The 26,697-nt window shown below is 47.6% G+C and overlaps 2 protein-coding genes across 6 annotated transcripts in view; one reads left to right on the forward strand and one right to left on the reverse strand.

Annotated features, from left to right (window-relative positions):
- SLC37A3 (solute carrier family 37 member 3) overlaps nt 1–15,086 on the reverse strand; it is a 39,831-nt gene extending 24,745 nt beyond the window's left edge. The window contains exons 1-4 of one of the 3 annotated variants that reach the window (XM_044989197.1): nt 15,022–15,086; nt 6,680–6,853; nt 5,403–5,517; nt 622–714 (exon numbers count right to left, since the gene is read on the reverse strand). In XM_044989197.1, the coding sequence (XP_044845132.1) occupies nt 622–714; nt 5,403–5,517; nt 6,680–6,780 (309 nt within the window). In that variant the 5' untranslated portion in view covers nt 6,781–6,853; nt 15,022–15,086. Of the gene's footprint in view, nt 1–621; nt 715–5,402; nt 5,518–6,679; nt 6,854–10,162; nt 10,184–14,961 lie in introns of those variants that run through there. The other 2 variants (XM_044989190.1, XM_044989203.1) reach the window with 2 other exon arrangements.
- A 1,417-nt stretch (nt 15,087–16,503) lies between these two features.
- On the forward strand, nt 16,504–26,078 carry RAB19 (RAB19, member RAS oncogene family). Of its 3 annotated transcripts, none has more exons than XM_045002395.1 (4): nt 16,504–16,815; nt 17,704–17,927; nt 19,717–19,900; nt 23,058–26,078. In XM_045002395.1, exons 2-4 carry the CDS (start codon nt 17,721–17,723, stop codon nt 23,321–23,323), a joined length of 657 nt encoding a protein of 218 aa, XP_044858330.1. In that variant the 5' UTR covers nt 16,504–16,815; nt 17,704–17,720; the 3' UTR covers nt 23,324–26,078. The 3 variants fall into 3 exon arrangements, with proteins under 3 accessions (XP_044858330.1, XP_044858328.1, XP_044858329.1); XM_045002393.1 differs by having other exon boundaries at nt 16,517–16,815; nt 17,704–17,933; nt 23,058–26,075; XM_045002394.1 differs by lacking the exon at nt 16,504–16,815 and adding an exon at nt 17,006–17,111 and having other exon boundaries at nt 17,704–17,933; nt 23,058–26,075.
- Nucleotides 26,079–26,697: the final 619 nt, after the last annotated feature.

Here is a 26,697-nt window from a genome sequence, read left to right on the forward strand (position 1 = left end):
ATGATGTCACATAATTACTACAGCAGACTTCAGTAAGGAGCCAGAGTATTGGGGGAGGTGCCCAATAAGTGTCTTTTGCAGATTGTTTGTTACCCTGCATGATACAAAACCACTTGAAAAAGCCTCCCTAAATCTGTGCAATATACCAGTGCAAAAGGCATTTATTTGATCCTACAACCCTCCTCCCCAAACTCCTCTACTGTCTGGCTCCTTGCTATGTCAGACTTTGTGGTGGATGTGACATGCCGCTAATGTATGGTGTTGGAGACTGTAATGGATTCTAGGAGACCTGAAAGAGGTTGTGAGGACAGAGAAGGTAAATTTAAAGCAGATTATATGCTGACAGCCTTTCGCCATTGCTATTTGGAGCATTCAGCATGTAATTCTCAAGTAGATGTATTTCTCTTAAACCTATTTGCAGACCCCTTAAAAGATGTAACATATCCAATGTGGTGTGAGGGCAAAAGTAATGTAGCCAAAGGGAATCTGTTCACTTCCCAAACCCTTAGGTGTTAGTCAGGAGCAGAGAGCAGATCCCGTCCCTCCACCCTCAAACGTGATGAGTCATCCGCACCATCCTTCCCACCCAAACTTTGGCAGCTCTGATTAAGTTTTACTCACCACAGCATAGGAAAAGAGAAAGATAGTGTCCAACGTCCCCAGGAAAAGAGTGGCTTCTTCTGCATTGGGAAATAAATGGCTACTGTTCCAGAGCTACAAAGAGAAGCAATTGCATCATGAGTCTTCCAAAGAGACAGATCTCATCTACAATACACAAGAAATACCTGGTTCCAGTAACATCCCATCTCTGAAATGCTTTAGCTAATTGATTGAGTCAGGATCAACTTTGACTTCAAAATCTATTAAAAGCACTTTTTTCCTGTTAGAGACCTCAATTAACTTCTAGCACACCAGGAGCAATAAACACTGCAATTAATATTTATGGTAACAATGTTACTGATCTACATGCTGCTTTATACATAATGCCTGGGCTCTCAGGATCTTGCAATCTATATTAAATGGATAACGTAAGAGGAAATGACCAGGAGGAGGGAGAGAACAGAGGAATCAGTAGTCCCAGAGATGAGATTAGTGACAGAACACGAGCTGAAAGTAGGAAGCTTTGAGGATGGATTTGAAGGAAGAGTAGAAGGAATGAATAAGGGGGGGGGAGAGAGGGGGCAGATCAGCCTTAAAGGTGACATTTCCTATGCTCAACTTTCATTTTAGTTTTTGCCATACAACAACAAGTTCTTCAAGGCAGGGACCACCTTTTAATTAAGCATTTGAAAAATGGTGCTCTGATCTAGGATTGTGGCCCTAAGGCACTACTGTAATAGTAAATGATAGCTGTGCTTCCACACATCTCACTGCCTACAGTCAGGTCAGGCTTGGCTGTATTTGGAGTGCCTTCTACCCAAGTACTGGTCACAGCTAGCCTTATTCAGCTGACCAGGCAGCAGCTGACAGATGTGGCTTCTATTTAGTTATGTTTTCCAAAAAATGCGGTGTGTAAAAAAGAGATTCATTAATAAAGGTAAAGCACTTGCAACCCCTCCAGCTTGGATGCCTTTGCGTAATAAGTGTAAAATGTAAAGAAAGAAGAAAATTATTGCTGCCACTAGAGGTCAGTAGTATCCATCTGTCAGTCTATTAATAAACTATATGCTCAGCATTCTGAGCTAGCAATATCGGGAATGAGTGGTTAAATACTGATTAATGGGTAGAATATACATCCACAATACTTCATTTTAGAGCATTCACAGGTGTGCTAGACCCTTTACTATAACATAATAAAAACCTAAGGTCCCTGATCCAGACAGATTACACTCCAAAAGTTTACACTTTACATTTTACACTTATTACGCAAAGGCATCCAAGCTGGAGGGGTTGCAAGTGCTTTGGAGGACAAGATTAGAATTCAAAATGATCTTAAACTGGAGAAATGATCTGAAATAAACAGGATAAAATTCAGTAAGGACAAATGCAAAATACTACACTTAGGAAGGAACAATCCATCGCATAAATACAAAATGGGAAATGATTACCTAGGAAGGAGTACTGCAGAAAAGGATCTGAGGGTTACAGGAGATTACAAACTAAATATGAGTCAAAATTATAATACTGTTGCAAAAAAAAACCCCCAAACATCAGTCTGAGATGTTGTGACTGAATGAACCCCTATATTCACACCACTGTAATAATCTTTGTATACAATATTCCTAATGAGATATCATTTGAAAAGTAGTAACTCATGGGTCAATAGTATTATGGTGAAATGTGTATAATGTTTATCTACAAAATGTGTATATTAAGAGTTATGGAGATAAACTGAAATTATGACTGAAATCCATTTACCAGACAAGTCTGGGAAAATCCTGTTTCTCAAAGACAAAGGACAAGCTGACAGCTCTAGCCGGGTGTCATCAAAGCTGACTGGCAATCACTGGTCAAGTGGCCATTCTTTGGCAATGAAGGGGGGGCAGGAAAAGATTGATCTGCATTTTAACAAACAACATGGAACCTTTTTCACCACAAGATTCTAAGTCTCCGTCTTCACAGGGGGAAGGAACTTAATCGAGGGTAACTCTCATGAAAATGCATTTCAAAGAGTGACTGGGCTATAAAAGTGAGGGATAAAAACACCCCAGGGATTCTCTTTTTCTTTCTGTCACCTAAGATGACAAAGGCACCAGCCCTTTGGAGTGTGGGAGCAAATCCTGCCTTGAGAATTTGGTCAATTATGTTGCTTGGAACACGTGGTAAAGATTTTACCTGGAGCCAAGTCTAGTTTGTTACGTCTTAGCTACTAGGAAGCGTTTTATCTTTCTTTTTCCTGTAACCATTTCTGATTTTAATACCCTATATCTGTACTCACTTAAAATCTCTCTTTGTAGTTAAACAAATGTGTTTTATTTTTTTAAATCAAAACTAATCCAGTGCTGTGTTTAAACTGAACTGTTTGGGGAACTCCAGTTAAAGTAGCAAACTGTTGTATAATGACCCCTTACAGGTGCAACAAACCTCTAATTTCTGAGCTGCCCAGGAGAGGGCTGGACAGTACACAACATAAGTTTTTGGGAAAATTCAGGACTGGGAGAGTGTTGGGGTCGCCCTGCACATGTTAACCAAGGCTGGTAGAAGCCTGAATGTGGCTGGTGTGTTGCTGACAGGCTACTGGGGTCAGAGTTGCTGGACCAGGGCTGTAGCTGTACACACAATAACGGTGTGACCTGAATGCTGTTTAGCTGTTTGAGAGCGGCCCCGGTTGGAAGCCACAACAGCAAAGCATTGTGAGGCACCCAAGGTTGCACGGCAGGAGGTGACAACCCCTCAGCGGTCTGGACTGCACCTGGGATTGTTGTAAGCAAGACATGAGAAGGAATTCTTCCACTCAACTCAGCACTGATAAGGCCTCCGCTGGAATACTGTGTCCAGCTCTGAGCACCACACTTTGGGAAAGATGTGGACAAATTGGAAAAAGTGCAGAGGAGAGCAACAAAAATCATTAAAGGTCTAGAAAATATGACCTACTAGGAAAGATTGAAAAAACTGGGTTTGTTTAGTCTGGAGAAGAGAAGACTGAGGGGGGGAACATAATATATATACATATTTAAGTATATAAAAGCTTGTTATAAAGAGGAGGAGGATAAATTGTTTTCCTTAATTTCTGAGGACAGGACAAGTAGTAATGAAATTAAATTGCAGCAAGGCAGATTTAGGTTAGAAATTCAGAAAAACTTCCTGTCAGGGTAGTTAACCACTGGAACAAAGTATCTAGAGAGGTTGTGGAATCTCCATCATTGGAGGTTTTTAAGTACAGGTTAGACAATCATCTGTCAGGGATGGTCTAGATCTGTGGTTTTCAACCTGTGGTCCGCAGAGCCCTGAGGGTCTGCAGATTATGTCTAAGATTTCCAAAGGGGCCGCACCTCCATTTGAAATTTTTTAAGGGTCCGCAAATGAAATAAGGTTGAAGACCACAGGTCTAAATAATACTTAGTTCAGCCTCAGTGCAGCAGGCTGGACTAGACGACCTATTGAGGTCCCTTCTAGTCCTATATTTCTATGATTTTTATGATTTATCCTTTAGCCAAGAATTCAGCAAAGGAACAGACATGCCTATGGATAACAAGAACATTCAGAGTTACAGTAGCAAGGATTTAAAGAAACACCACTACCCAAGAGGTCTGGAAGGGTAATATCCAAACTAACTCATGGGGCTAGGAAGAAGTTTTCCTTATGTGCAGGTTATATACAAGGCTTCTTGCACCTTCCTCTAAAGTATCTGGTGCTGGCCATCGTTGGAGACAGGATACTGGACCAGATGGACCACGGGTCCAATCCAATAAGGCAGTTCTTGTGTTCCCAATACAAGTAGATCTATCCCACTTGTGTTGCACTTTAATGGCAATTACCTGTTAGTAAGGAAGGGAGAACAAGTATTTTTTTCCAACATGTGATTCTAAAAATAGGAGCCTAGGAAATGTGCAATCTGAGGAAGAAGAGAGTCAAAATTCCTCTCTCTGCTGGCCTAGCCAGCCAGCTGCTCTAAAAACCCCACACCTATCATAGTAAATATTTAGCTGGCTCTCAGGGAAGGCCTTGTAGAAGATAATAGGCCATGTTCTGTGCTCATTTACCCCTCGTGGAAATCCAGTACAACTGTATGGAAGCAAGTACAGTACATCGACTTCCATAAGGTCAAATCCCGGTCCTACTGATCACAAGGCAACGCTCTCATTCACAACCAAGGAACTGGGATTTTAAAGGCAGTGGGAGCTGCTGATAATTCTGCATTTCTGAAAATCCAGTCACTTACTCAAGCGTTTAAATGTGGACACAGCAGCCTAGTTTTAGGCACCCTATTAGGAATATCTTGGCCGCTACACATAACTAGCTTGGATTGTAGCCGTTTTCTTCTCTCCCACGTCAGCCGTCCTTTCTAGAAGGAAATAAAAGCACTACTACTGACAAAACCATAACCACGATGTTACTAACACCTCTGCTTCTGAGCTGCAACTCCCTCCATTGCTCATTTCACACACAGGCACCTGAAGCTACAGTCAGTGGGTTTTCCATCTTTTGCATTCTGCTGATTACCATACACAGATGTTTCTGTGGACCCAGTTCCCATCCCAACACCATGACTCCCCAACTTCTCAAAAAGTTTCACTCTGTGGCTCACTACGAAAGGCTCTGCTGACCACTGGTGGTCCAGAGACTATAGTGGGGGATATACTGTTTTAAGTCACCTGAGACTCCCACCTATGCAAGTACTCAAGTAGCAAGGGGTATCTCTCTCTTTCGCACCAATATCTGAGTTGGACCATTCACAAACTAGCATTCGTGTGTCTGTATTAAAACTTGCCAGCTAGGTTGATAGTCCTGACTGTTCTCACCTCATATGGCTGGAGCTCCAGGGCCGTGGTATTTATGTCGGAAGGAGTCCATTGGCTGGAAATGCTGACCTTGACATTGCTGAACGTCTTTCTGGAAGCATGGAGCAGGGAGTAACTGCAAGACAGAGAGTGAACACACATAGGTTTGACAGATCTTCACTGCAGCAGAAAGTGAAAGGGACCCAAAATTCCATACAGTCTGCCTCAGGGCCCAGCCAAGAACCTATTCTTTATTTTTTGGTGGGAGTGGAAGCACCCTAATTTGCAGTTACATACTCTGATTGTTGTTAGTGTGGGGAGGAATGCCAGGCCTAGGAGTGTGATCGACATCTCAATTTGGAGGGACTGAATTATTATTATTATTATCATCATCTTTTTTTTTTAAGGAGGGGGGAGATGAAATGTCCACCAATGGATATACACTTAACACACACACACGAAAACACTTGCCCAGCTAATCACCACCATAGGTTCTCATCTAAAGACACATCAGATATCCTCTTTCCTCCAGAACTCTGCATGTGTAGAATGCAGAGAGGAGAAAGAAGCTACCAATAGCACTGGCAGAGCACTTCACACTGGTTGGAGCTCTCATTAAATGTGCTCATTGTTGGGATTGAGGATTTATTTTCCCCTGGTTTTGGAAGACTCCACTTGCTTCCACTCTTCTGTAGTGTAACTCTGCATGCAGGGAGATGGACAGGTCAGTGAAGTCCTTCATCATGAGTACTATTTATGTCAGTGGTTTTCAACTTTTTTTCATTTGTGGAACCCTAATAAATTTTGAATGGAGCTGCGGTCCCCCTTGAAAATCCTAGATACAAGTCTGCAGACCCCTGTGGTCCACAGACCACAGTCGCATTCCTCTCCACACTAACAACCAGAGTATCTAACTGCACATTAAGGTACTTCAACTTCCACCAAAAAATAGGGTCTTAGCTGGCCCTGAAGACCACTATTCTATGGTAACAACCACCTTTCGTGGATCCCTTAGATATAGCCTGCGGTCCTTCTGGGGTCCACGGACCATAGGTTGAAAATCACTGATTTATGTGAGTATTCACACAGGGAACATGCATTTCGTTATTTGAATGCACAGGAAACTCCGGCACAACATTACTGACACTGTGCCTCCCTCCACACATCATTATTACTACTTGGCTTTTTATAAAAACCAATGGTCAGGTCTTCTTATCCTCCCTTGCTTTCCCTCCACACATCCACTCCCCAAACTCAACTGGACAAATGTCATGCGGATCCAGGAGCAGCCAACCTACCTGAAGAAGGTAAGCAGGAACACAGCAATGTGGTGATGAGTGCAATGGGACACAAGGGATCCATTTGCAGGCTGCCTTCGCAAATTCCTAGGCACAGCCATACTTCTGGCCTCGCCCTCCTTCCGGCCCTTGGCCTCAAAGGCTGAAAGTTAGTTTAGGTCATTTCTCTTCTCACTTAAAAGGAAAAAAGGAAAAAAACATTTCAAGAAAAGCTCACTTATAAAACAATGTTCAGCAAGTAGCTGGAACACAGCAAGGGGTACAATGCTATTCCACTTGTTCCCAGTGAAGTTCGAGTCTCTAACCTCACCTTCAATGTTCTGCACACCTCTGTGCCCATCTCATCAGCTTCTCCTTTCCTGGCACCAGTAATGCCTGGAACAGTTTCTCTCATGCACCAAGCACCTTCATAGTCCCACTTCTTTCACATGCCCTTCCTATGTCCTGCCTGTCTAGGTTCTTAAAGGGTGCCCATCAGCGGACAAACTCCCCAGGGGGTCTCTCCCCAGTCCCTGAATAGTCATCCATCCCCTATTCATATTTGTCCAACTTAGATTGCAAGATGCTCAGTGAATGAACACTCTTTGCGCTCTACAGACTGATCATAAGAGTCTTTCTTACTACTGTTATATGACTGACACACACCAGTGATCTTAAAGCGATAGTTCACATTCACGTATCTGACACTTGCCAGCATCTGCTGGAGTCAAGTGTGAGATTTTGTATTTAAATGTCTCTTCCTTTGCCAATAAGATGTCAACAAGAGACCATATACAAAAAAGAGTGGACATACACATTTGGAAAAGGGGAAGCTTAACTTTAGAAATTATGGGGTGGTGAGGTCCAGTAGATAGGCCTCCTGCCTACCAGTCCTGTGCCCTATATTCTAGTCCCATCTCGGCCACTGTCATGATGTATGACATTGAGCAAGCCACTTAACTTCTCTGCACCTCACCATCCCCATCTACAGATGGATGTTCATACCTGCCCAACCTTCTACAGTTGCAAGTCAAAGAGTGTAACACTTTATTTAGAGACTTACAGCTAGATCAGGGAAACCACAGCAAGGAAGGAGTATATAGTGCTTGCTAAAAACCAGAGGAATGGACTAGACCAATGTTTTTCAAACCATGGGTCATGACCCAGCACTGGGTCACCTTGCTCTAGTCAGCACCGCCGACCGGGACGTTAAAAGTCCCGTCAGCAGTGCTGCCCAGCTAAGGCAGGCTAGTGCCTACCTTTTCCAACACTGCGCTGCGCCCCTTTTCCAACACTGCGCTGCCCTCTAGGCGCGGGGGGCCACAGGGCTCCGCGCACTGCCCCCCACCTTGAGCACCGGCTCCGCACTTCCATTGGCTGGGAAAGAGGGCTGCATGCACACATCCTGACTCAGCTCTCAGCACAGACACCAGCAGGAGGAGGCAGCCTCCTCGCTGAACCCTGGTGGGCTGCTTAGAGACCGGGACCAGCTGAAGGAGCCGCTGGAAAGTCATAGCTGTCCTGAAGTAAGAAACACAGGGCACTGCCTGAGGGAAAACCCCAGTCCCTAGGAGGAAGGCTGGGAAGACCCCTGACATGAAAGGGGTGCTTTTGAGGAAAGCTGTATAAACTGAACCCAAGAGAAGTATATATTGTGTAAAGCTGCTGGAGGCGAGTGGTTTATTTCAGCAAACCCCAGTAGAGGAAACTGAGGAAAATATGTCTGCAGGGCCTTGCTAGGCCAGCATGAGACACTACAGAGGAGACATCCCCTATGACAGGTAAGCATGTGGGAATCCTGCAATGGGGGAAACAGTGGGATACACAACTCCTCATGGGGGAACTGGTATGGGCCAAGGGGGTCACACAAAGCACCTAGCACAGGGAGGGAAGGGGTGCGCACACAGAGCTGCTGCCTGCGAGGAAGTTGCGAGGGGCCCCATGAAATAGAGGGGATGGGAAGGTGGGGCACAGGGAGCTGGTGGTTGGGAATGGAAGAATACAAGGAGCCCCTGGTGCTTGGTCTATAGGGGCTATGAAGGATGAGACAGATTCCCTAGTGTAAGACCCCCCTTTACTCCCAGGTGCAAAGTCAACCATAACGAGAAATTCCCCTGAAGCTATTGTTAATTAACATCTACTAGCTCTAACACAGTAGTCTCCAACCTTTTTATGGCCAAGATCACTTTTTGAATTTAAGTGCAACCCAAGATCTACCCCACCCCTTCCCCAAGGCCCCGCCCTGCTCACTCCATCCTCCATCACTTGCTCTATCCGACCCTCACTCACTTTCACTAGGATGGGGTTGGGGTTCGGGAGCAGGCTCTGGGCTGGGACCAAGGAGTTTCGAATATGGGAGGGAGCTCCAGGCTGAGCCTGGGGCAGGGGGTTGGAGGTGCACAAGGGGGTGAGGGTACAAGCTCTGGGAGGGAGTTTGGGTGTATGAGGGGGCTGCGGGCTCGGGCAGAGTAGTGGAGTGCAGCAGGGGACACGGGTTGCAGGAGGGGGTATGGGGTGCTGGGTCTTGGAGGGGGCTCAGGGTTGGGCTCCTACCAGGCAGCATATACCTTAGTCAGTTCCTGGCAGCGCAGCAGGGCAAACGCAGGCTCCCTGCCTGCCCCATGCCACACCGGGAAGGGGCCAATGCAGCCCATGGGGAAGGGGCACATGGCTCTGTGCACTGCCGCTCTGCAGGCCCCCACCCCCACAGCTCCCATTAGCCGCAGTTCCCCATTCTCGCCCAATGGGAGCTGCAGGGGTGGTGCTTGCAGGCAGGAGCAGCACACAGAGATCCCTGGCCCCACCCCCTGGGCTGTGGGGGCCCGCTTCCAGGAGCAACATGGGGCCAGGGTAGACAGGGAGCCTGCCTTAGTGACAGCCCTGCTGAGCCGCCAGACTTTTAGCCACTGCAGATCTCGATCAACTGGGAGAGTCTCCGGGATTGACCAGTCAGCAACTACTGCTCCAATACATCCCCTCCGCCCCACCAGGGCTGAACTGTTCCCTAGAGAGCATATCCTCAAGCCTGCTATACAGTTGGCTCTGGGAATATTATTACTAGCTACTGGTATTACCAGCCAATTTCCAGCTAGTTAACACTCCCTTTCCCTCCCACAGTTTATTTTATGCAAGTAAAAAAAGTGTCAATACACTGTGCTATACAAACATTTAAAACACTGCATGGGTGGGGAGACTTGTGATTTAGCCCTGTCAACACTGGCTAGCCAAATCAAATTAGAAAACCATTCAGTGGGAGCAGTGTTGCAAAACAGCACTCAAACCCAGCAGACAGTCTGAATTCCAGTTATGGAAACATTCCTCCTTTGGGGTGTGTGCCAGTTTACCAAAGAGAGCTTAGCGGGACAGGAGAAACAGAATTCCTCTGTCTTCCTTCACATGTGCAGATGCCTTTGCAGTGATTCGCATGTTTGACAGGACTAAAATAAAGTGGACGCCTCTCAAATTTTCAGCCACACAATCCAATTTGGGGCACTTAACACTCACCACCCAGTCTCTCTCCCTCCCTCTTTTCTGGGTTACTGGCTGCTGCATTGCTTCTCAATTGAGCCCTAGGGCAGAAAAGCAAAATGTTTATGGAAACCCCCATCCCATGGTTACTCCTCAGGTTCTTTTTTTCCTCTTCCGTCCAATTTTTTTTAAGATTCCATTATATGAACACCCACAGTGAAAGTCTTACTTCTAAGGTCTCCTAAGGCAGACATGCCTGACCCTGAATATGCTATAGCCACTAACTGCTAATGAATGTTAAGTGGCAAAGCGTTCCAGGCTTGGCTTGTTTCTTTAAATAGGCAAAGCACCTACCCTGGGAATAGTGGAAGAGAAAGATACAGGGACAACCATCTTTTGACTGCAAATCTAGCTGAGGTTATAACTAGGGCTGGTTGGGGAGATGGAAGGATACAGAGTGTACGTGTGCCTCAGAATAACCATTAGCCTGACAGTGAGAGCACTCACCTAGAATGTGAGACTCTGTTTCAAACCAGACTATTGGGCAAGTCTTGGTCTTTTTTTGTTTTTTTTTAAAAAACAAAATCATTCAATAGGTTTTCATTCCATATTGGAACGAAGACAAATATTGAACCCTCAAAGTGTTTCATGGAACAAGTCTTATTTTCTGGCCAGCCTTATTTATAACAGCATTTAACTGTTAGGGTCCCTTCCCTCAAGGATCTCAAAAAGTGTTCTTCAAACATTAATGATTTAAGACTCAGCATTTCTGTGACAGCTAAGCATTATTATCCTCATTTTATTGATAGGCAAAAAACACAGGCTTCCTGCTTCCCAGTACACTGGGAATAAATTATACAATTGTTAATTCTTATATACAGTGATGAGCTGCCAAATTTTTAACAACGGGTTCCCTCCTCCCTCCAAAATTTTAACAACGGGTTCCCTCCTTCCCCCCCCCCTCCGGGGGGGGGGGGTCGTGCCCCATCCAACCCCTCATGTTCCTTGACACACACACTCCGAGACCCCTGACCCATCCCCCCCTTCCCTGTCCCCTGACTAACCCCTTGCTGCCCCACCCAACCCCTCCTCTCATTCTCAATGGCCCCCCAGAACCCCTACCCCATACAACTACCCCTTCTCTCTGTCCCTGAGTGCCCCCACCACCTCATCCAACCCTGCTCTTTCCTGACTGCTCCCCGGGACCCTTGCCCCCATTCAATCCCCCTGTTCCCTGCCCTCTGACCCCCCCACACCCAAACTCCCCTACCCTCTCTCCAACACCCTCTCCCTGCCCCCTTACCGCGCTGCCTGGACGTGGCTGGGCCAGGACAGGAGTCGCGTGGCCGGAGCCGGAGGATGCGGAGGGAGCCCGGCGGCCGGAGCCAGGTGGCTGGCCGGGTGGAGCCAGGGAGGGCTGCGGCCAGAGCTGGAGCCGGGCAGCCGGCGTCATGCCCAGACCCGCGCTGCCGGAGCCCGGCCCCCTGGCAAAACAGCAGGGGCGGCTGGAGCCACGGGGCCAGGCCAGGCTGGAGGTGGGGGGCCGTGTCCAGAGCCGGGCATGGTAGGTGGGGGCTCGGCAGGGCCGGGGGGGGGGCGGGCAGGGCCGGGAACGCGGGGGGGGGGGGGGGGGGCCGGGCAGGGCCAGGAATGCGGGGCCGGGCAGGGCCGGGAACGCGGGGGGGGGGCCGGGCAGGGCCGCGAACGCGGGGCCGGGAACGCGGGGGGGGGGGGCGGGCAGGGCCGCGAACGCGGGGCCGGGAACGCGGGGGGGGGGGGGCCGGGCAGGGCCGCGAACGCGGGGCCGGGAACGCGGGGGGGGGCCGGGCAGGGCCGCGACCGCGGGGCCGGGAACGCGGGGGGGGGGGGGGGACCGGGGGCCGGGGGGGCGGGGGCGGGCCGCGGGGGGGGGGGGAATGCGGCCAGGGAGGGTCGGGCGGGGACCCGGGGCGGGTAGGGGGGGGCACGGCAGGGCCGGGGGGGGTGCGGCCGGAGCCGGGCGGGCGGCCAGGGAGGGGTTCAGGGGGAGTCGGGGACGCGGGGCCGGGCAGGGTCGCGGCCGGGGAGGCGGGGACGGGTCGCGGCCAGGGCACACGCCCCCCCCCCAGTTTCCTACCTTAGGGTCGTCTTCCTGGGCCGGGGAAGCCTGCCTGCTTCTCAGCCCTCCCAGGCTTCCCGCGCGAACAGCTGATTCGCGGGAAGCCCTGGGGGAGGAGAAGCAAGGAGGAGCTTCATGGCAGGAGGTGGAGGCAGAATTAATTAGACGCCGGACAGAGAACTTTAGCAAGCGGTTCGCTGTCCGGCGTCTAATTTTAGCAAACGGTTCGCGCGAACCGTTGCGAACCGTCTGCAGCTCACCCCTGCTTATATAGCACTTAGCAGATCTCAAAGCACTTTACAAGGGAGGTCAGTATCATTAGCCCCATTTTACAGACTGGGAAACAGAGGCACAGAGGAAGCGACTAGCCCAAGGGCTCACAGGGGGTCAGTGACAGAGCCAAGACTAGAACCCCAGTCTCCAGAGTCCCCATCCAGCACCCTATCGACTGAATCCTGCTGCCTCCCTCAACACAACTATAGGAGCATATGATTTGCTATACAGAATCAAATGATTGCTGCATCAAATCAGATATCCTGACATCTTTGTCCATCCACCCCTTCATAGCAACCAAGCAATGAAAAATACCCAGTTCTTTAGAGGAAACCTAAGCACCCCCTAAGGCACTTTGCCAATGGTACCGAGAGGGAAAAATAATCCTTCCTGATGTGTTCAGCTTACAGAGATAGTCTATTTTTTTTGTCAAGGTCCAAGTTTCTTGGTCAATGTATAGTCAAGGTCCAGACTTCAGAGAAAATAAAAAACATAATAAGTAAATAAAAAGATTTCAGGGCCCATTCAAAAGCATCTGGCAGTCCAGATTTTGCCCTCAGTCCATCTACTGACTACTCCGGCTTACAGTCTGAAACATGAGCGTTACCTGACACTGCTTTAGCATACACCAATGCAAATCTTACCTGTGAGAGTTACCCCACCCTTTTCAATATCTAGCCACAGGTTTGACCCTATGGCCTCTACGGTATTTATAGAACACATATCTTTATTGTATCTAAGGTGCCCTTCTCTGGAGCTTTTCAATCCCAGCTACATGTCCTGAAGGTGATCTGCAGGGATATGGCAAGGGAAATATCCTTTATGTGTATAAAGGAAGGCGCAAAGTTTTGGGTTTTTTTTAAACCAAGTATTTTTCTGACTTTTACACATTAGGAATTAATGCCCTGTCTAGGCTAGAAGATACAGTGGGAACAAGAGAACAAGTGAAGTGATAGGAACCCAATAAGTGAAAGTTAAGCCTTTAAGAGGGGAAGGTCTTAGTTCAGACTGTTTAAAACTGTCTTGTCAGTTTGTTTATACCTATTTAACTTCAACCAATTCACATTCTGAATAAGCCTTTTTGTTAAAGTCTCAACACCACTTCAATTAAGGTGTTAAGAGCTCACAAACATTCCTCATACCAGCCAGTGATCCTCCAAAGCAGCCAGGGAAGACCCAAATTAATGTTCTTGATATTTTTAAGGTGAAAAACCAGAAGAAAAGCTTTAAAAAAAGTCTTTTCAGACTCTCTCTCCACATTATAAAGAACAAAAAAAAAAAAAAAGGTACAAGAGCAGATCTCTCTAAAGTCATTTGCAGGTCAGCTCTAAAGCCAGACTATTTTCAATTTTAACACATCCACATTTTCTAATTGCTTTAACTGTTATTGCAAAAGGGAGAGATTTCTTCAAATATCAACAATAACTCTTAAGTAAAGAAGAATAAATGCTACAGAGTCAGTGAATTCACTCAAAATTTTGAACACTTTCTTTTGACTGTGTTCACTGTTCTTGACTATTTTAACAACTGAGTTTACTGGAAAAAAATCTTCATGGAAAGAGACAATGGTAAGGAATTATTAGTAAAAAGTGATTGTTGAGTTTGATTACCAGTATTTGCATAGCATCATTACGTGCCATTTCATTAACTTTTTCAATAAGCTATAACCATCTAGCAGAGGCACTATTCCTGTTAAAGCAGTCTGCTGCAGAACACTCAGGTCATTAGCCTAAATGACCAAGGATATGTCTTGCATCCGAAGAAGTGGGTATTCACCCACGAAAGCTCATGCTGCAAAACGTCTGTTAGTCTATAAGGTGCCACAGGAGTCTTTGCTGCTTCTACAGAACCAGACTAACATGGCTACCCCTCTGATAAAGGATACTGCATTGCCTCTGGTTTCACACCTGCAGCAGAGGGCCTGCATGTCTGCACACAAAGGTTCTGAACGTGTGCATTAGGCGCAGGAATATTGCTTTTTTATTATTATTAAACTCAGAGAGGACTCATGAAGCATCACAATTCGCAAAGCACCTCGAAATTCTCAGATGCAAAACACTGCTGAATAGAAGCAAGTCTGGTTTCCGATCAAGCACCCCAAACCCACTCTTCCAGGCCTGAAAACAGTGACAACTCCTGAGCCATACAGACCCTAAACCCCACACGAGGACACAAGGGGCGGGGGGAGCCCGACTGATATTAACAAAAACAACAAGGCTCTTCTGGCTGAAGAGAAGACAAAGGAGACCGCGGCTCTGGAGCGGCAGCGGAGCTCGCAGCTGGCACCGAGGAGAAAGGCTGCAATACCCCCGCCCTGGGCAGAGAAGCCCGTTCCTAGAGCGAGGGAGGGAGGCTCAGCCCCGGGCGGGAGCAGAGTTGCCACAGGGCAGCTCCCCCCCCCAGTGCAGGGAAACGGGGCAGGAACGAACCCCTCCCCCGGCCCGAGGCCAGGCCCGGCGCTCACCTCCCTTTTCCAGGCGCTCAGAGGCGTCCCACCGACTCCTTCCACGTCAACGCGGCTCACCTGCCAGCATCTCCAGACCAGCTACAGGAAGTCACGTGATCCCGCCTCTTCCGGGGAGGAAGGCCGCCCACGCCTCGCTAGTGCATGCTGGGAGTTGTAGTCCTTGCCCAGCTAAAAGCAGCACAGACTCCTGTGGCACCTTATAGACTAACAGACGTTTTGCAGCATGAGCTTTCGTGGGTGAATACCCACTTCTTCGGATGCAAGCAGTGGGTATTCACCCACGAAAGCTCATGCTGCAAAACGTCTGTTAGTCTATAAGGTGCCACAGGATTCTTTGCTGCTTTTACAGATCCAGACTAACACGGCTACCCCTCTGATACTTGCCCAGCTAATTCGCCTTCCGCCCGGCTGAGCTCCCCCAGCACTGGGGCAATAGCGGTCACGCTAGCGAGTGGCCGCGCTGCCCACGAGGCTCGTGGGCTGTGGCTGCTGCTGCACCCTCTTCCCAGTGCCACGCCTACATCCTGCGCTGTGCACACCCATCAGCCGTCAAGAATTACAAGTATCAGAGGAGTAGCCGTGTTAGTCTGGATCTGTGAAAGCAGCAAAGAGTCTTGTGGCACCTTATAGACTAACAGACGTTTTGGAGCATGAGCTTTCATGGGTGAATACCCACTTCGTCGGATGCATCAATTACAACATTCAAAAACCAGTCAGAGAACACTTCAGTCTCCCTGGTCACTCGATTATAGACCTAAAAGTCACAATATTACAACAAAAAAACTTCAAAAACAGACTCCATCGAGAAATTGCTGAATTGGAATTAATTTGCAAACTGCACACCATTAAATTAGGCTTGAATAAGGCTGGGTCATTACACAAAGTAAAACTATTTCCCCATGCTTATTTGTTTCCTCTACTGTTACTCACACCTTCTTATCAACTGGTGGAAATGGGCCATCCTGATTATCACTACAAAAGGTGTTTTTTCTCCTGCTGATAATAGCTCACCTTAACTGATCACTCTCATTATAACTGGTATGGCAACACCCATTTTTTTTATGTTCTCTCTCTCTATATCTCTTCCTACTGTATTTTCCACTCCATGCATCTGATAAAGTGGGTTTTAGCCCACGAAAGCTTATGCCCAAATAAATGTGTTAATCTCTAAGGTGCCACAAGGACTCCTTGTTCTTTTTGCTGATACAGACTAACACGGCTACCACCCTGAAACCTGTCAGCCAAGGGACTGTTATTTTTAGTCCTTCGCCTAACACCGGACCCCCACGAAGCCTTTCAGAATGCCGCGGGCAGAGTTTTTGGGGGGGCAAGGGAGAGATGATAAAACCCCAGGACCACAGTAGACTGGGAGGGCTGCTAGTTGGACAAACTTCCCGGGGCACGTTCAAGGGAAACCCAGTCAGTGTGACACAATAACTATGTCCATGGCAGCTCTGCGCACATTAGCTTCCCAGCTGGCAGCTGTGCGGGGGGGGAAGCCCCAAGCCAGTTTCCAGAGAGTAATGACGTCATGTGAGAGACAACTTCAGGGCCAGGCACCGCAGAACCAGCTAGTCAAGTAACAACGTGCGGCCCTGGCAGCCCCAGCGAGCCCGCGACCCGTTCCCAGGCACAGGGGAAGCCCGGCTTCCCATTCTGCACCATCGACCCGCGGCACCCGGAGTTTTCCTCTTTTACCGTGGCCCCGCTTCTTGTACTAAACACACCACCCCGGCGACCCTCCGAGCTAATGATTTCATTGACCCCTCCCACGCGGAGCCACCCTGGCTATTGAAGAAGACTCTGATGGGAGATAAGCGATCTACAACGGAAGCAAACAGAGGCTGCTCTGTGAGCGTTGGCTGAGCTCGTGTCCCATTATTCCTCCCGTAATCCCCAAAGAAATACTGCGGGGAGGGGGAGACTGGGCGGGGGGCTGCTCGCGACCCGGCTCCGGGGCGCTCGGCACGTTTCTAAGGTGGGCGTGAGGGGTGGGTGGCTGGAGACGCGGCGGTAAGCCGCTCTCCCTGTCTCCGAACTACGTTTCCCAGCAGCCAGCGAGGGCAAGGCCAGGAGGGGGCGGGCGAGGGTACAAAGCGAGCTGGCGATACCTGTTCACACAGGTACGGGAGAGGGGTGAGTAACAGGTGAGTAAACCTAGGCGGGGGAAGGGCGGCGCGGCGCGGCGCGGCGAATTTGGCTTGGGCGCGTATGGCTGCGTGCGGCTCGGCGCCTCGGTAACTCTCCGCTCGGTCCCCCTGGGGAAGGCAGAGCGGCCGGCCGGCGCTAGCGCCGGGGAGGAGAAGTTTGAAAGAAACCAAGCTAAGATGGACTCGATTCAATGCAGGGAAGACACGTGGCTTCGGCACACTCTGATTCGGAGGTGAAGCTGCGCCTTCCGGATTGAGCGTGGGGTTGTTGTCTGTCTTTGGGGCCAAGGCACTTTGCAAGGCAGCGGGAGGGAGGCCAGGCGAGTGTTGTTTCGCCGGGCACGCAGCTCTCATTAAACTCTCCACAAAGCGACTCCCGCAAGGGGCGGCAGAAGCCTGTGGCGGGGAGGAGCAGGCAAGGCGGCTCCTTGCTCCGGGGGAGAGGAGTGGCCCTCCCGTGCCGGCTGCCTAAGCGCTCCGCGGCTTATATGACCTGCGTGGGAGGCCGCACGCAGCAATTCTCGCCCCACGTGCAACACGGGTGGCCATGCCCCGGGGCTCTGAATGCCGTCTCTGCCCTCTCTCCCAGGGGGGAGAGGCTGAGCCATGGAGGGGAGGAGGATGATGCCCTTCTCCAGCTCCGGATCGGAGGAAACCTTCGACTACTTGTTCAAGATCATCCTGATCGGAGACTCCAACGTGGGGAAGACCTGCGTGGTGCATCGCTTCAAGTCGGGGCAGTACCACGAGAAGCAGCAGAACACCATCGGGGTGGACTTCACCGTGCGCTCGCTGGAGATCGATGGCAAGAAGGTGAAGGTTAGTGGCTGTCGGTGGTGACAGGTGACCCAGAGCAGGAGACAGTTGGGACTAAACATTGTGATCAGCACGGGGCCGGGGACGACGAGTCCTCCCTCCGCTTATGTGCTCTGCGCGGGACAAACGAGCTGCCTGCACCCGGGGATGGGGGAGGAAGAAATGGGTTGCAATAACTAGGAATCTGAGCGATGTTGCAGCCGGCGGTCGAGCTGCGCTGTGCTGCAAGGGTCCCCCGCGCACCTGCCCGAAACTTACCTGCAGGCAGCAAGCCCTGCCTGTTGTTTCAGCCCTGGGCAAAGCTCAGCGCACGCTGCCCCTTGAGCCCGCGGGTGGGCTCCTCTTGTGAGAAGGACACACCTTCTTTGGAGGGCTACAGCTCAGATACTGCCCATGCCCTCTGTGCCAGGTCACAGCAAGTGAGTGCTAACTTGCAGGTGGGGTGGGCCATCCCTGTTCCTGTCAGCCTCCATGGATGGGGAAAACTCTGTCTCCTAGTTCAAGCACAGGCTAGAGGTGGGTTTTGTTCCCAGCTCTGCCCAGATTTCCCCTTGGCCTCCAAATTGCTCATTATTCCTTGTGTGCCTCCTAAAATGAGCTGGACTCACCCCTAGTAATTCTGCTGAAGACCAGGGAAGAACTTGCCCCCATCAATGTAGCTATAGTATTCTAGTGTGCTCCAAAGGAACAACAGGGTAAAACCTGAGTGCTGTCTGCATTACTTGTGCATGTATTTTGACTTGTATGTACATCTAAAAACATAATAATCTTGAGGATTAACCCCTGATGAAAATAGATGCCCAAACCAGCCTTCAAATAGCTCTTGGGCCTCTCCTCCTAACCTCTGTGGTGAAGAGGATGGCACTCTAGAAGCTGAATCCAATGATCAAGTTGGGAGACATGAACTTGGGTCTTTGCTCTCCCCAAGATCTGCAATTCCCTGAATGGCAGTGCACTCAGCTCTGAGGAAAGCTGAAGAACTGGGATACTGTGGTGATTAGCACTATAGAAAAACTTAGCTAGCGCTTATTTTGAGCTTCCTCCCAGATCAGCCCTGAGTATTGGGCTATATAGAATAGACTGATGGATTTCATCATTTTCCATACATTAGCTGCACAAGCTACTGTCTCTTTTCTTCCCTCCCACTCCTAAGGACACAACATGGTAGCCTTCTCCATAATACAAACCAGTTAGGAAAAATAATTCCTCCAGAATAATGTCTAAGACACATTATAGCATGGTTTGGTTCTGTCTGCATAGACCAGCCCAAATTGTGTTATAACCATGCTGCACCTTGGTTATAACATAGTTTGTCACATCTACACAGGCAAAACCAAACCATCTTGTCAGTAGGTTCACTAAAGCGGTTGTAGCTTTAGGCGATGTCTCTGCTCCCACGTATATCAGCAAAACTTGTCGCTCAGGGTATAAATAAGCCACCCCCCTGAGTGACCCAAGTTACACTGACCTAAACTCCAGTGTGCGCAGCACTATGTCGGCAGGAGAGCTTCTCCCAATGACATAATTGCTGCTGTTCATTGGGGGTGGATTAATTAAGTCGATGGGAGAGCTCTCTCCCATTGGCCTAGAGCATCTACACTACAGAGCTTACAGCGGCATAGCTGCTTCGGTGGAGCTGTGCTGCTATAAGATCTCTAGGGTAGCCATACCCTGAGTGTAGATAAGGCCTAGTAGTATTGAATGTCATAAATTCCAGTGCAGACTCTGAAGTGGCATTCACTAGACTGCACTGGCAGTACTTTTTTTTTTTTTTCTCCTCCTGCAGATCCAGGTGTGGGATACAGCGGGCCAGGAGCGCTTCCGGACAATAACTCAGAGTTACTATCGCAGTGCCCATGGTGCCATCCTTGCCTATGACCTTACCAGGAGGTCCACATTTGAATCTATTCCTCATTGGATTAATGAAATTGAAAAATATGGAGCTGCTAACTTAGTCCTGATGTTAATTGGTAGGAGTCAAACTTTTTTTTCTATTTTGGTTTTTATTTTTGATACATAGCCTTAACCTCCCTCCCCCCCCCCCTTCATCTCAGGCTCTAGTTACATGATTTTTTCAAAATACAGAGAACAGAATGAGTGTAGTCACTTGAGCTATATTTTTTTGAAAGAAAGTGACCCATTCCTGTCTATACAGCAGAACCAAGCAATGTCAAGTATTCGTATCCTATTCCTTGTTTTTGCCCCATTATAATGGAAAAAGCTTACTGCTAGTCTAACCAGGGCAACTCCCTTGAGGTCACTGGATATGGGCCCACTTTCAGAAATGATGAATTTAGCCCAATGGTTCCAATACACGCGAGCATAACAAGTTGTCAGTGGGCAAAAATGCACCCATCTCAACCCCCTCTCTGATATTCCATATGTTCGCCTTCCTGTGTCCGTTCTACTGATGTGCACTTGCTTCTACTGCCCAGGGGGGCTGATCCTAAGTGGAAACAGGCTGGCAATGGGTCCCTCTTCCAGAGCAGGAAGGCTGCTGCCTGTGTCTCCCCCTCTTTTCCTCACAGACAAGGAGAGTGGTTGATGGGAAGCAGGGATATTCCTCCCTTCCCTCCCTCCTGCAATCAGAAGTTGTAATTATTGCTTCTCTCATCCATAGGAAAGAGAGTTGAGCTGGCAAAGTGAGAGAGCCTCCCACTTTTGCCTGTTCTGTTATCAGCACTGTGCTGAGAGCAGCATATTTATACAAGCCGCAGAACAACAATCCGACTTGGCCCCGTAGTTTGGCAAGGCTGGACCCTCAAGCCTCACAGCTGTGGGATCTGAGCCCCTGCTAACACACACTTTAAAATACTATACTCCTATTTATGAAGAATTAGATAAGTCCTTCCTAGTACTCATCTCAAGATGTGACATGGAAAAACAAGTTCTGACTTGCATGGAGCTGGAGATCTTGGTGTGAACAAGGGGCTAGGCATCACTTGAACTCTGTAGCCCTTAGTCTGTTTATTTCTTTCCTGAAGTGGAAACACAATCTATTGTGCTCGACACACAAATGAAGAAAGCCCTAAACTCTCTTTGGAAAATGTCCAGTATAGATTCAGTGTCTCAGAATAAAACATTGACTGTATTTCAAAGGCTGGTACTGCTTAGCTTTTACTTGCTACTCAGACTGTCTGACTGAACCTTTCCCAGCTATTCAGCTATAGAATAATTCATTCTGGTGTAAATTTCTAATGCAAAATAATTTGATTCCTACCCTTTCACATTTGAAATGGACTTGGGGAAAGAGAGGAGACATTTAAGAAAATAAACAGATACGCTATAAAGCTGGCGTGTGGCTTTTTTTTATAAAGCCCCTCTAGAAAAAGATTGACTCCTGACAGTATATGTTTTGAATTTGCTGAAAAGACAAGTTTCAACATCCTTGAGCAATCTGAAAGTTCTCATTAGTAAAATATCGTACACGCCAGGAGAATATGGAGGTTCAGGCAGGGGAAGAAAATCTGTTTTATAAGATGGATATGCAACTTTATAACCATTAAAACACAAGTTATATATAAAAATAAATTAAATAGCCTTAAGTCAAACTCTAGTAAGTTCTAAAGCAGTGTTTTCAGGGGTGAAAGTAACTTACAGGACTTACTGGTACTACTGGAGTCCTGAGGTGGGTGTGGCCTCATCTGGAAGAGGTGTGGACTCAACCATAAGGGGCGGGGCCTCAAGATTTAAAGGCCCTGGGGCACCGGCTGTGGCTGGGAGCCCCAGGGCCTTTAATCAACCTGGGGCTCCCAGCTGCAGAGGTGACTGGGGCAAGTTAAAGGGCCCGAGGCTCCGGCTGCTGCGGAGCTCCGGGTCCTTTAAATCCCCACCGCAGCTCCGCTGCCGGGCTGAGGCCGGGATTTAAAGGGCCCAGAGCTCCTGCCGCTGTGGGGAGCCCCGAGCCCTTTAAATCTGGTCCCAGCCTGGCCGCTGGAGCCGCGGGCGGGATTTAAAGGGCTCTGGGCTGCCCGCAGCTGTGGGAGCTCCGAGCCCTTTAAATCCCTGCCGCGAAAGCCGGTGCGGTCTGCCACGGTGTACTGGCTCTTGCCAGTACGCTGGACCGGACTGGCTTACTTTCACCTCTGAGTGTTTTTCCTACTTTGATCACAGAAATGTACAGATAGACAATGGAAATATTTCCATTGGTTTGTGTGTGTATGATGAAATTGTTTAATGACACTATTATTAGCTAGAGGTGCTTTCTGGTTTTGGACTAGGTTTTGATTTATATTGATTGACTATATAACAGTTCTATCTGCATATGCAAAGTTGCTGCTTATTTATATTTAAATTGTAGCCTATATAAAGCTGGCCAGCAGTGATAGGGTCATGTACCTTCTGACTTTACCTCCAAACTCCTTAATTGTAATACTGGACCTTGTTAATATCCAAAGCTGGGAAGGTATTTCCTTACCATGGGCTGAGGCTATAAGTGTTCCTATTTTCTCAGAAGACCTGAATTAGTCTAGCAATATCCCAGTATTGGTACTGGGATCTCCGCTTCACCTAAAGATATAGGCCAAATTAATTTGGTAGTACCATATATATGGCTTCCGTTAATGGTCTTCTGAATGGATGTTTGATACTGGTGAGAAAATTTACACAAATATTTGGAACATATGGAGACATGCTTTATAAGGAGCTATATTGTGCACAAGGTCCTCTTGGCATTTTGTGTGTGATCACTTTAACAGCTAAGCTACCTAGAAAGAAAAAATAGCCAAATTAGAAATAACACCTGTATAGAACTGAATTCTCTAACTCAGCAAAACCTCTAAGAAGTTACAAAGTGGTAGGTGAATCTAATTCTTTCCAAGTCAGTACTCCTGCACCATTTCCCTACAGCAAGTCCAGGAGCAAGAAAATGTATTACCCAATTCATGCTGCAAATTGTTAACCTTCACCACAGTCCCCAAAAAGTTGCTGTAATTTCCATGCATGAAACTTCCTTGGTTTTAGTGTTCTGCTCACTAGAAATCTTGTTTGGCATAATGTTATTCCTTTGCACAAAATCCCTTTAAAAATAAAAATTAAAAAAACATTGGGGAAACTAACCAATTGCATTGTTTGCATTCATACATTAGAATGCAGACCATTAATGGAAGCCGCCTTTTTTATTTAAAGGGAACAAATCGGATGTAGCGGAGAACCGCCAGGTCCTTTTTGAAGATGCCTGTACACTGGCAGAGAAGCATGGGCTATTGGCTGTACTGGAGACTTCAGCCAAAGAGGCCCAGAATGTAGATGAGGTGTTTACATTGATGGCAAAGGAGCTGATAGCCCGCAACACCTTGCAGCTTCATGGGGGGCATCCTCCAAACAGCATCTATCTGGACTCCAGGCCAGTGATTGTTAGTCCAAGTGCAGAGAAGTCCCAGTGCTCTTGCTGACGAGATGTCTCAATCATAAGAGCTGTGAAGGTGTGGCTGATGATTTCATATGTTTCCTGTTTGGCCTCAAACCATCATTCTAATGTATCACTGCCTTGCTGTTTTGACCTGTAACTCTCTCCAGGAGATAGGTGTTGCAATGGTCAAAAGTGCTGGATTGCCTTGAACATGGCAGCTGTTGGTACTTAAGCGAAGACTTTGAGCTGAGAGGAGAAGATTAGGCACTGCTAGCCTGAAAAGAACTGTGAAGACTCTTACTTCTAAATAGAAGCAACTGCCTTTGAATAGACTCTCTAAATAGTCTTCTGGCTGTGCCAGAGGCTGACTGTAACCAAGTTTTGTGCTGACTGTTTCCTTTAGGATACACAACCTGCTGTAGGTCAAATTCTTTGGTCTTCATAAATAGCTTTACAATGTGTGACACGTGTACTTAAACTTTTTTGTTCATGGCTGTTTGGCTTGCATTACTCCAGTATTCAGATCTCCATTCAGGGAGATGCTGATGGCAGGTCTGTGGTAGATACAGTGCCATAACTTACTACTGGTATTGTGATCAAGTAGACAATGCTGCCACATCTATCTTCCTCCCTTTGCCAGACAACTTAGTCTCCATCCCTATTGCTTGCATAACAGCCGGAATAATTTGACTGGTATGCCAGTGGGTCTAGGGGTACCCCTAAGACCTTTTTCCCCAACTTCAATGGGTGAGAAGAGCTGCCTTCAGTCGTCATCTTTGGTCTTTCTGCAGACACTGACTAGTACCAGGGCCACTTTTTGGTGGTTGCTGTTGTGATACAGACTTGCTAGTGAAGCCCCTTCCAAGCCACTAGTAATGGCCAGAATTCAAATTAGAGATGAAAGACTCCCTATTATTTCTTACTAATCCCTTGCTTAAACGGAAGGGATGATTTTTAGTCAAAAGCCTATCTAAAACCGTTGCTGGTCAGGTTGTGGAAATGACACCATAGTTTAGTCTTAGAACTCAAAGACAGCTTTCAGGCTTCTGTACAGCTGCTTAGAAGGGCTCACTAAGTAATTGATTTTCAGCAATGAAGCAGGATGGGGATGCCCTTAGTACTGCTATTGGGTTGCATTTTTCAGTAAGACATTGGCCAGCTTTTGGTGGCGGCAATATTGGTTTCAATCAAACTTTTGTATTGTGAAGCTTCTCTTCAGCAAGGGGGGTATGTGTTTCCTGTCATGACCTTACAAAAGTATGCTTTGCAAAGTGATTCTCTGTAAACTCAGAATTTCTTCACAGCTTTGGGAGATTTCTAATGAGACATTTGAGGGGAGAGCTGCTAAAATGGTCAGTTGTGTTAACAGGGGACACATTTCTACCATTCCTGACAAAGAAGCTTCTGCTAGCATAGGTCTCCTACTCAGTTTATTGGAAGACTCCAGGAAACTGTTCCTTTAACTCCATAATTTCTAACTAGGGGTTGGGGGAAGTGAAACAATACCAGTTTAACCCTTTCTGAGAAGATTGCCCAAGGGATACTCAAAGCATGGCCCTAAAAAACCTTGGCTGTGTCCCTCTGTACTCTACTCAAATGCCTCTTTAGTTATGCTGTCATTGGTGAATTACAAGCTAGAATTCCCACTTTATTACAATAAAATACAGACCTAGTCACAATACGCAGGAGCCCAAGAATTAGGTGTCAGGTTTGGTAAACTGCCTTTGGTATCTTAAGGTTCACATTTTCTTCTCTGCTTTTGAATAACAGGTGGCAGAATCTCTCCTTTCTGAAAAGGCTTGTCTGATCAAGCACAAAGAATGTTAAACACTGACTTTTAAATTGAAGGCTTGTGGTTTGTTGGGCATATATTTAAACACAATGAAACTTCCTTTGGCCCAGTTTCCTCTCGTGTTTGTTAAACATAGCTGTTTACTTCAGCTAATATTAGGCATGTTATGGGGGATTCCCACTACTGGCTACAGACAGAGCACTCACATTTACCACCTGCTATTTAGCCTACATTTACCTTGTTAGCCTAATACTTGTCTGCATAATTCTATTCCTCCTGGCTGGGTAGACCTAATGGAAAGTTATAACCTGTGTTGGTTATCATTAGTTACACCAAATATGCTCCTTCAATCAGCCTATCCAGCCCCTTTATTCATGTATTCCTCTTTACCATTCCCTCCTATTTAACTTCTTGGTGACTAAGGGCCTAGGATCGAATGCAGACTTAGTTGAACAGAGAGGTAGTGCTGCTCCCTCTGCTGTAATGTGGTGTTTTAACAATCCAAAAATCACTCACGTTTTGGGGCTGGTACAGTGATCGATGCTCACTCATCTGACATTACTTAACAGTATAAAGGCAGGGGCTGTAGGGGTTTTGTTGTTTAATTAAAGCATTCCCCCCATGCTCTGCATGCAAACCAAGTCCCACTTATGTGAGAGTCCACTTACATCTTTGTGCAACTTTCCCTTCTAAAACAGCCTTAATCAAATAAAAACAACAAAAAACCATTTACCCTTGTGCACTTTATCTGGCCTCTTTCTTTCGATAGCCAAGACTGATGAGCCAGTCCACAAAAGTTACCATGATGAGTGGCCTTGCCTAATGCTTCTCTTGTGCTGATAGAGTGGCTGGAGACTAGGTACCTACCAACAAAGGCTGCAGGACTGTTAGAGAAGCCCCTCCATGCTTGTCAGTCCATTTGCTAGGTTAATTACATGTCCCTGCATACCTCCAGCACTACTGGACCTTCTGTAACTTCCCCCAGCCTGATATTCCACTAACCAGTCATTTGTCCGGTGTAGGCAGCTTCCACAGGGCTAATACTACTCACTTTGCCTGAGGGAAGAAACCTGACAAGGGTGGTCTCTCTTCTCATCAAGAGGTTCTGCAGCATTGTTCTATGCACTGTGTGAAGAATACTCACTGGTCTGCAGTTGTTGTTTCACCTGGCACAGGTCCCCTTCCCTCTACCTTGTAGAGGAGGAAGCAGAGCCTTTTTGCATGAAGTGAGTGCATGCCATCTCTTGTTGTGGGACTCTTGGCAAGTCTTCAGTAGCTCAAGCAGATACTCCTACCACTGAGGATTCAGCTTAGCCTCCATTTTGGGATGATATTAAGGAAAAGGCTACTTTTCCCTGGGACTTTCAGGAGTTTGATCCCATCTCCCACAATTCCACTGAACCCCCTACTCATAGACTCCTTTTTGAAATCTCTCCCAAGCTCTTGAATAAAGTAATCGTGCTGGGCCAGAGCCCAGTGGGCAATGTGTTTAACAACACTTTTCTGTGCATTCACACACAGCAATGTAGTAAAGTGCAATAGGATTCCTAATGCACAAGCACTACTGGGCAATATTAATGATTACAGAGAGTATTTTCCAGTGTAAATTAAGCCATAACACTGAG

This window comes from Mauremys mutica, chromosome 1 (assembly GCF_020497125.1).
Source record: "Mauremys mutica isolate MM-2020 ecotype Southern chromosome 1, ASM2049712v1, whole genome shotgun sequence".
NCBI classification, from domain to species: domain Eukaryota; kingdom Metazoa; phylum Chordata; order Testudines; family Geoemydidae; genus Mauremys; species Mauremys mutica.

What these genes read in the sequence shown, in the direction of transcription:
- RAB19 (XM_045002393.1), top strand. Translation starts at nt 17,721, where the DNA reads ATGGAGGGGAGGAGGATGATGCCCTTCTCCAGCTCCGGATCGGAGGAA. An exon ending in TCGATGGCAAGAAGGTGAAG is followed by an intron (nt 17,934 to 19,716) that starts GTTAGTGGCTGT and finishes CTCCTCCTGCAG; the next exon opens with ATCCAGGTGTGGGATACAGC. An exon ending in CTTAGTCCTGATGTTAATTG is followed by an intron (nt 19,901 to 23,057) that starts GTAGGAGTCAAA and finishes TTTTATTTAAAG; the next exon opens with GGAACAAATCGGATGTAGCG.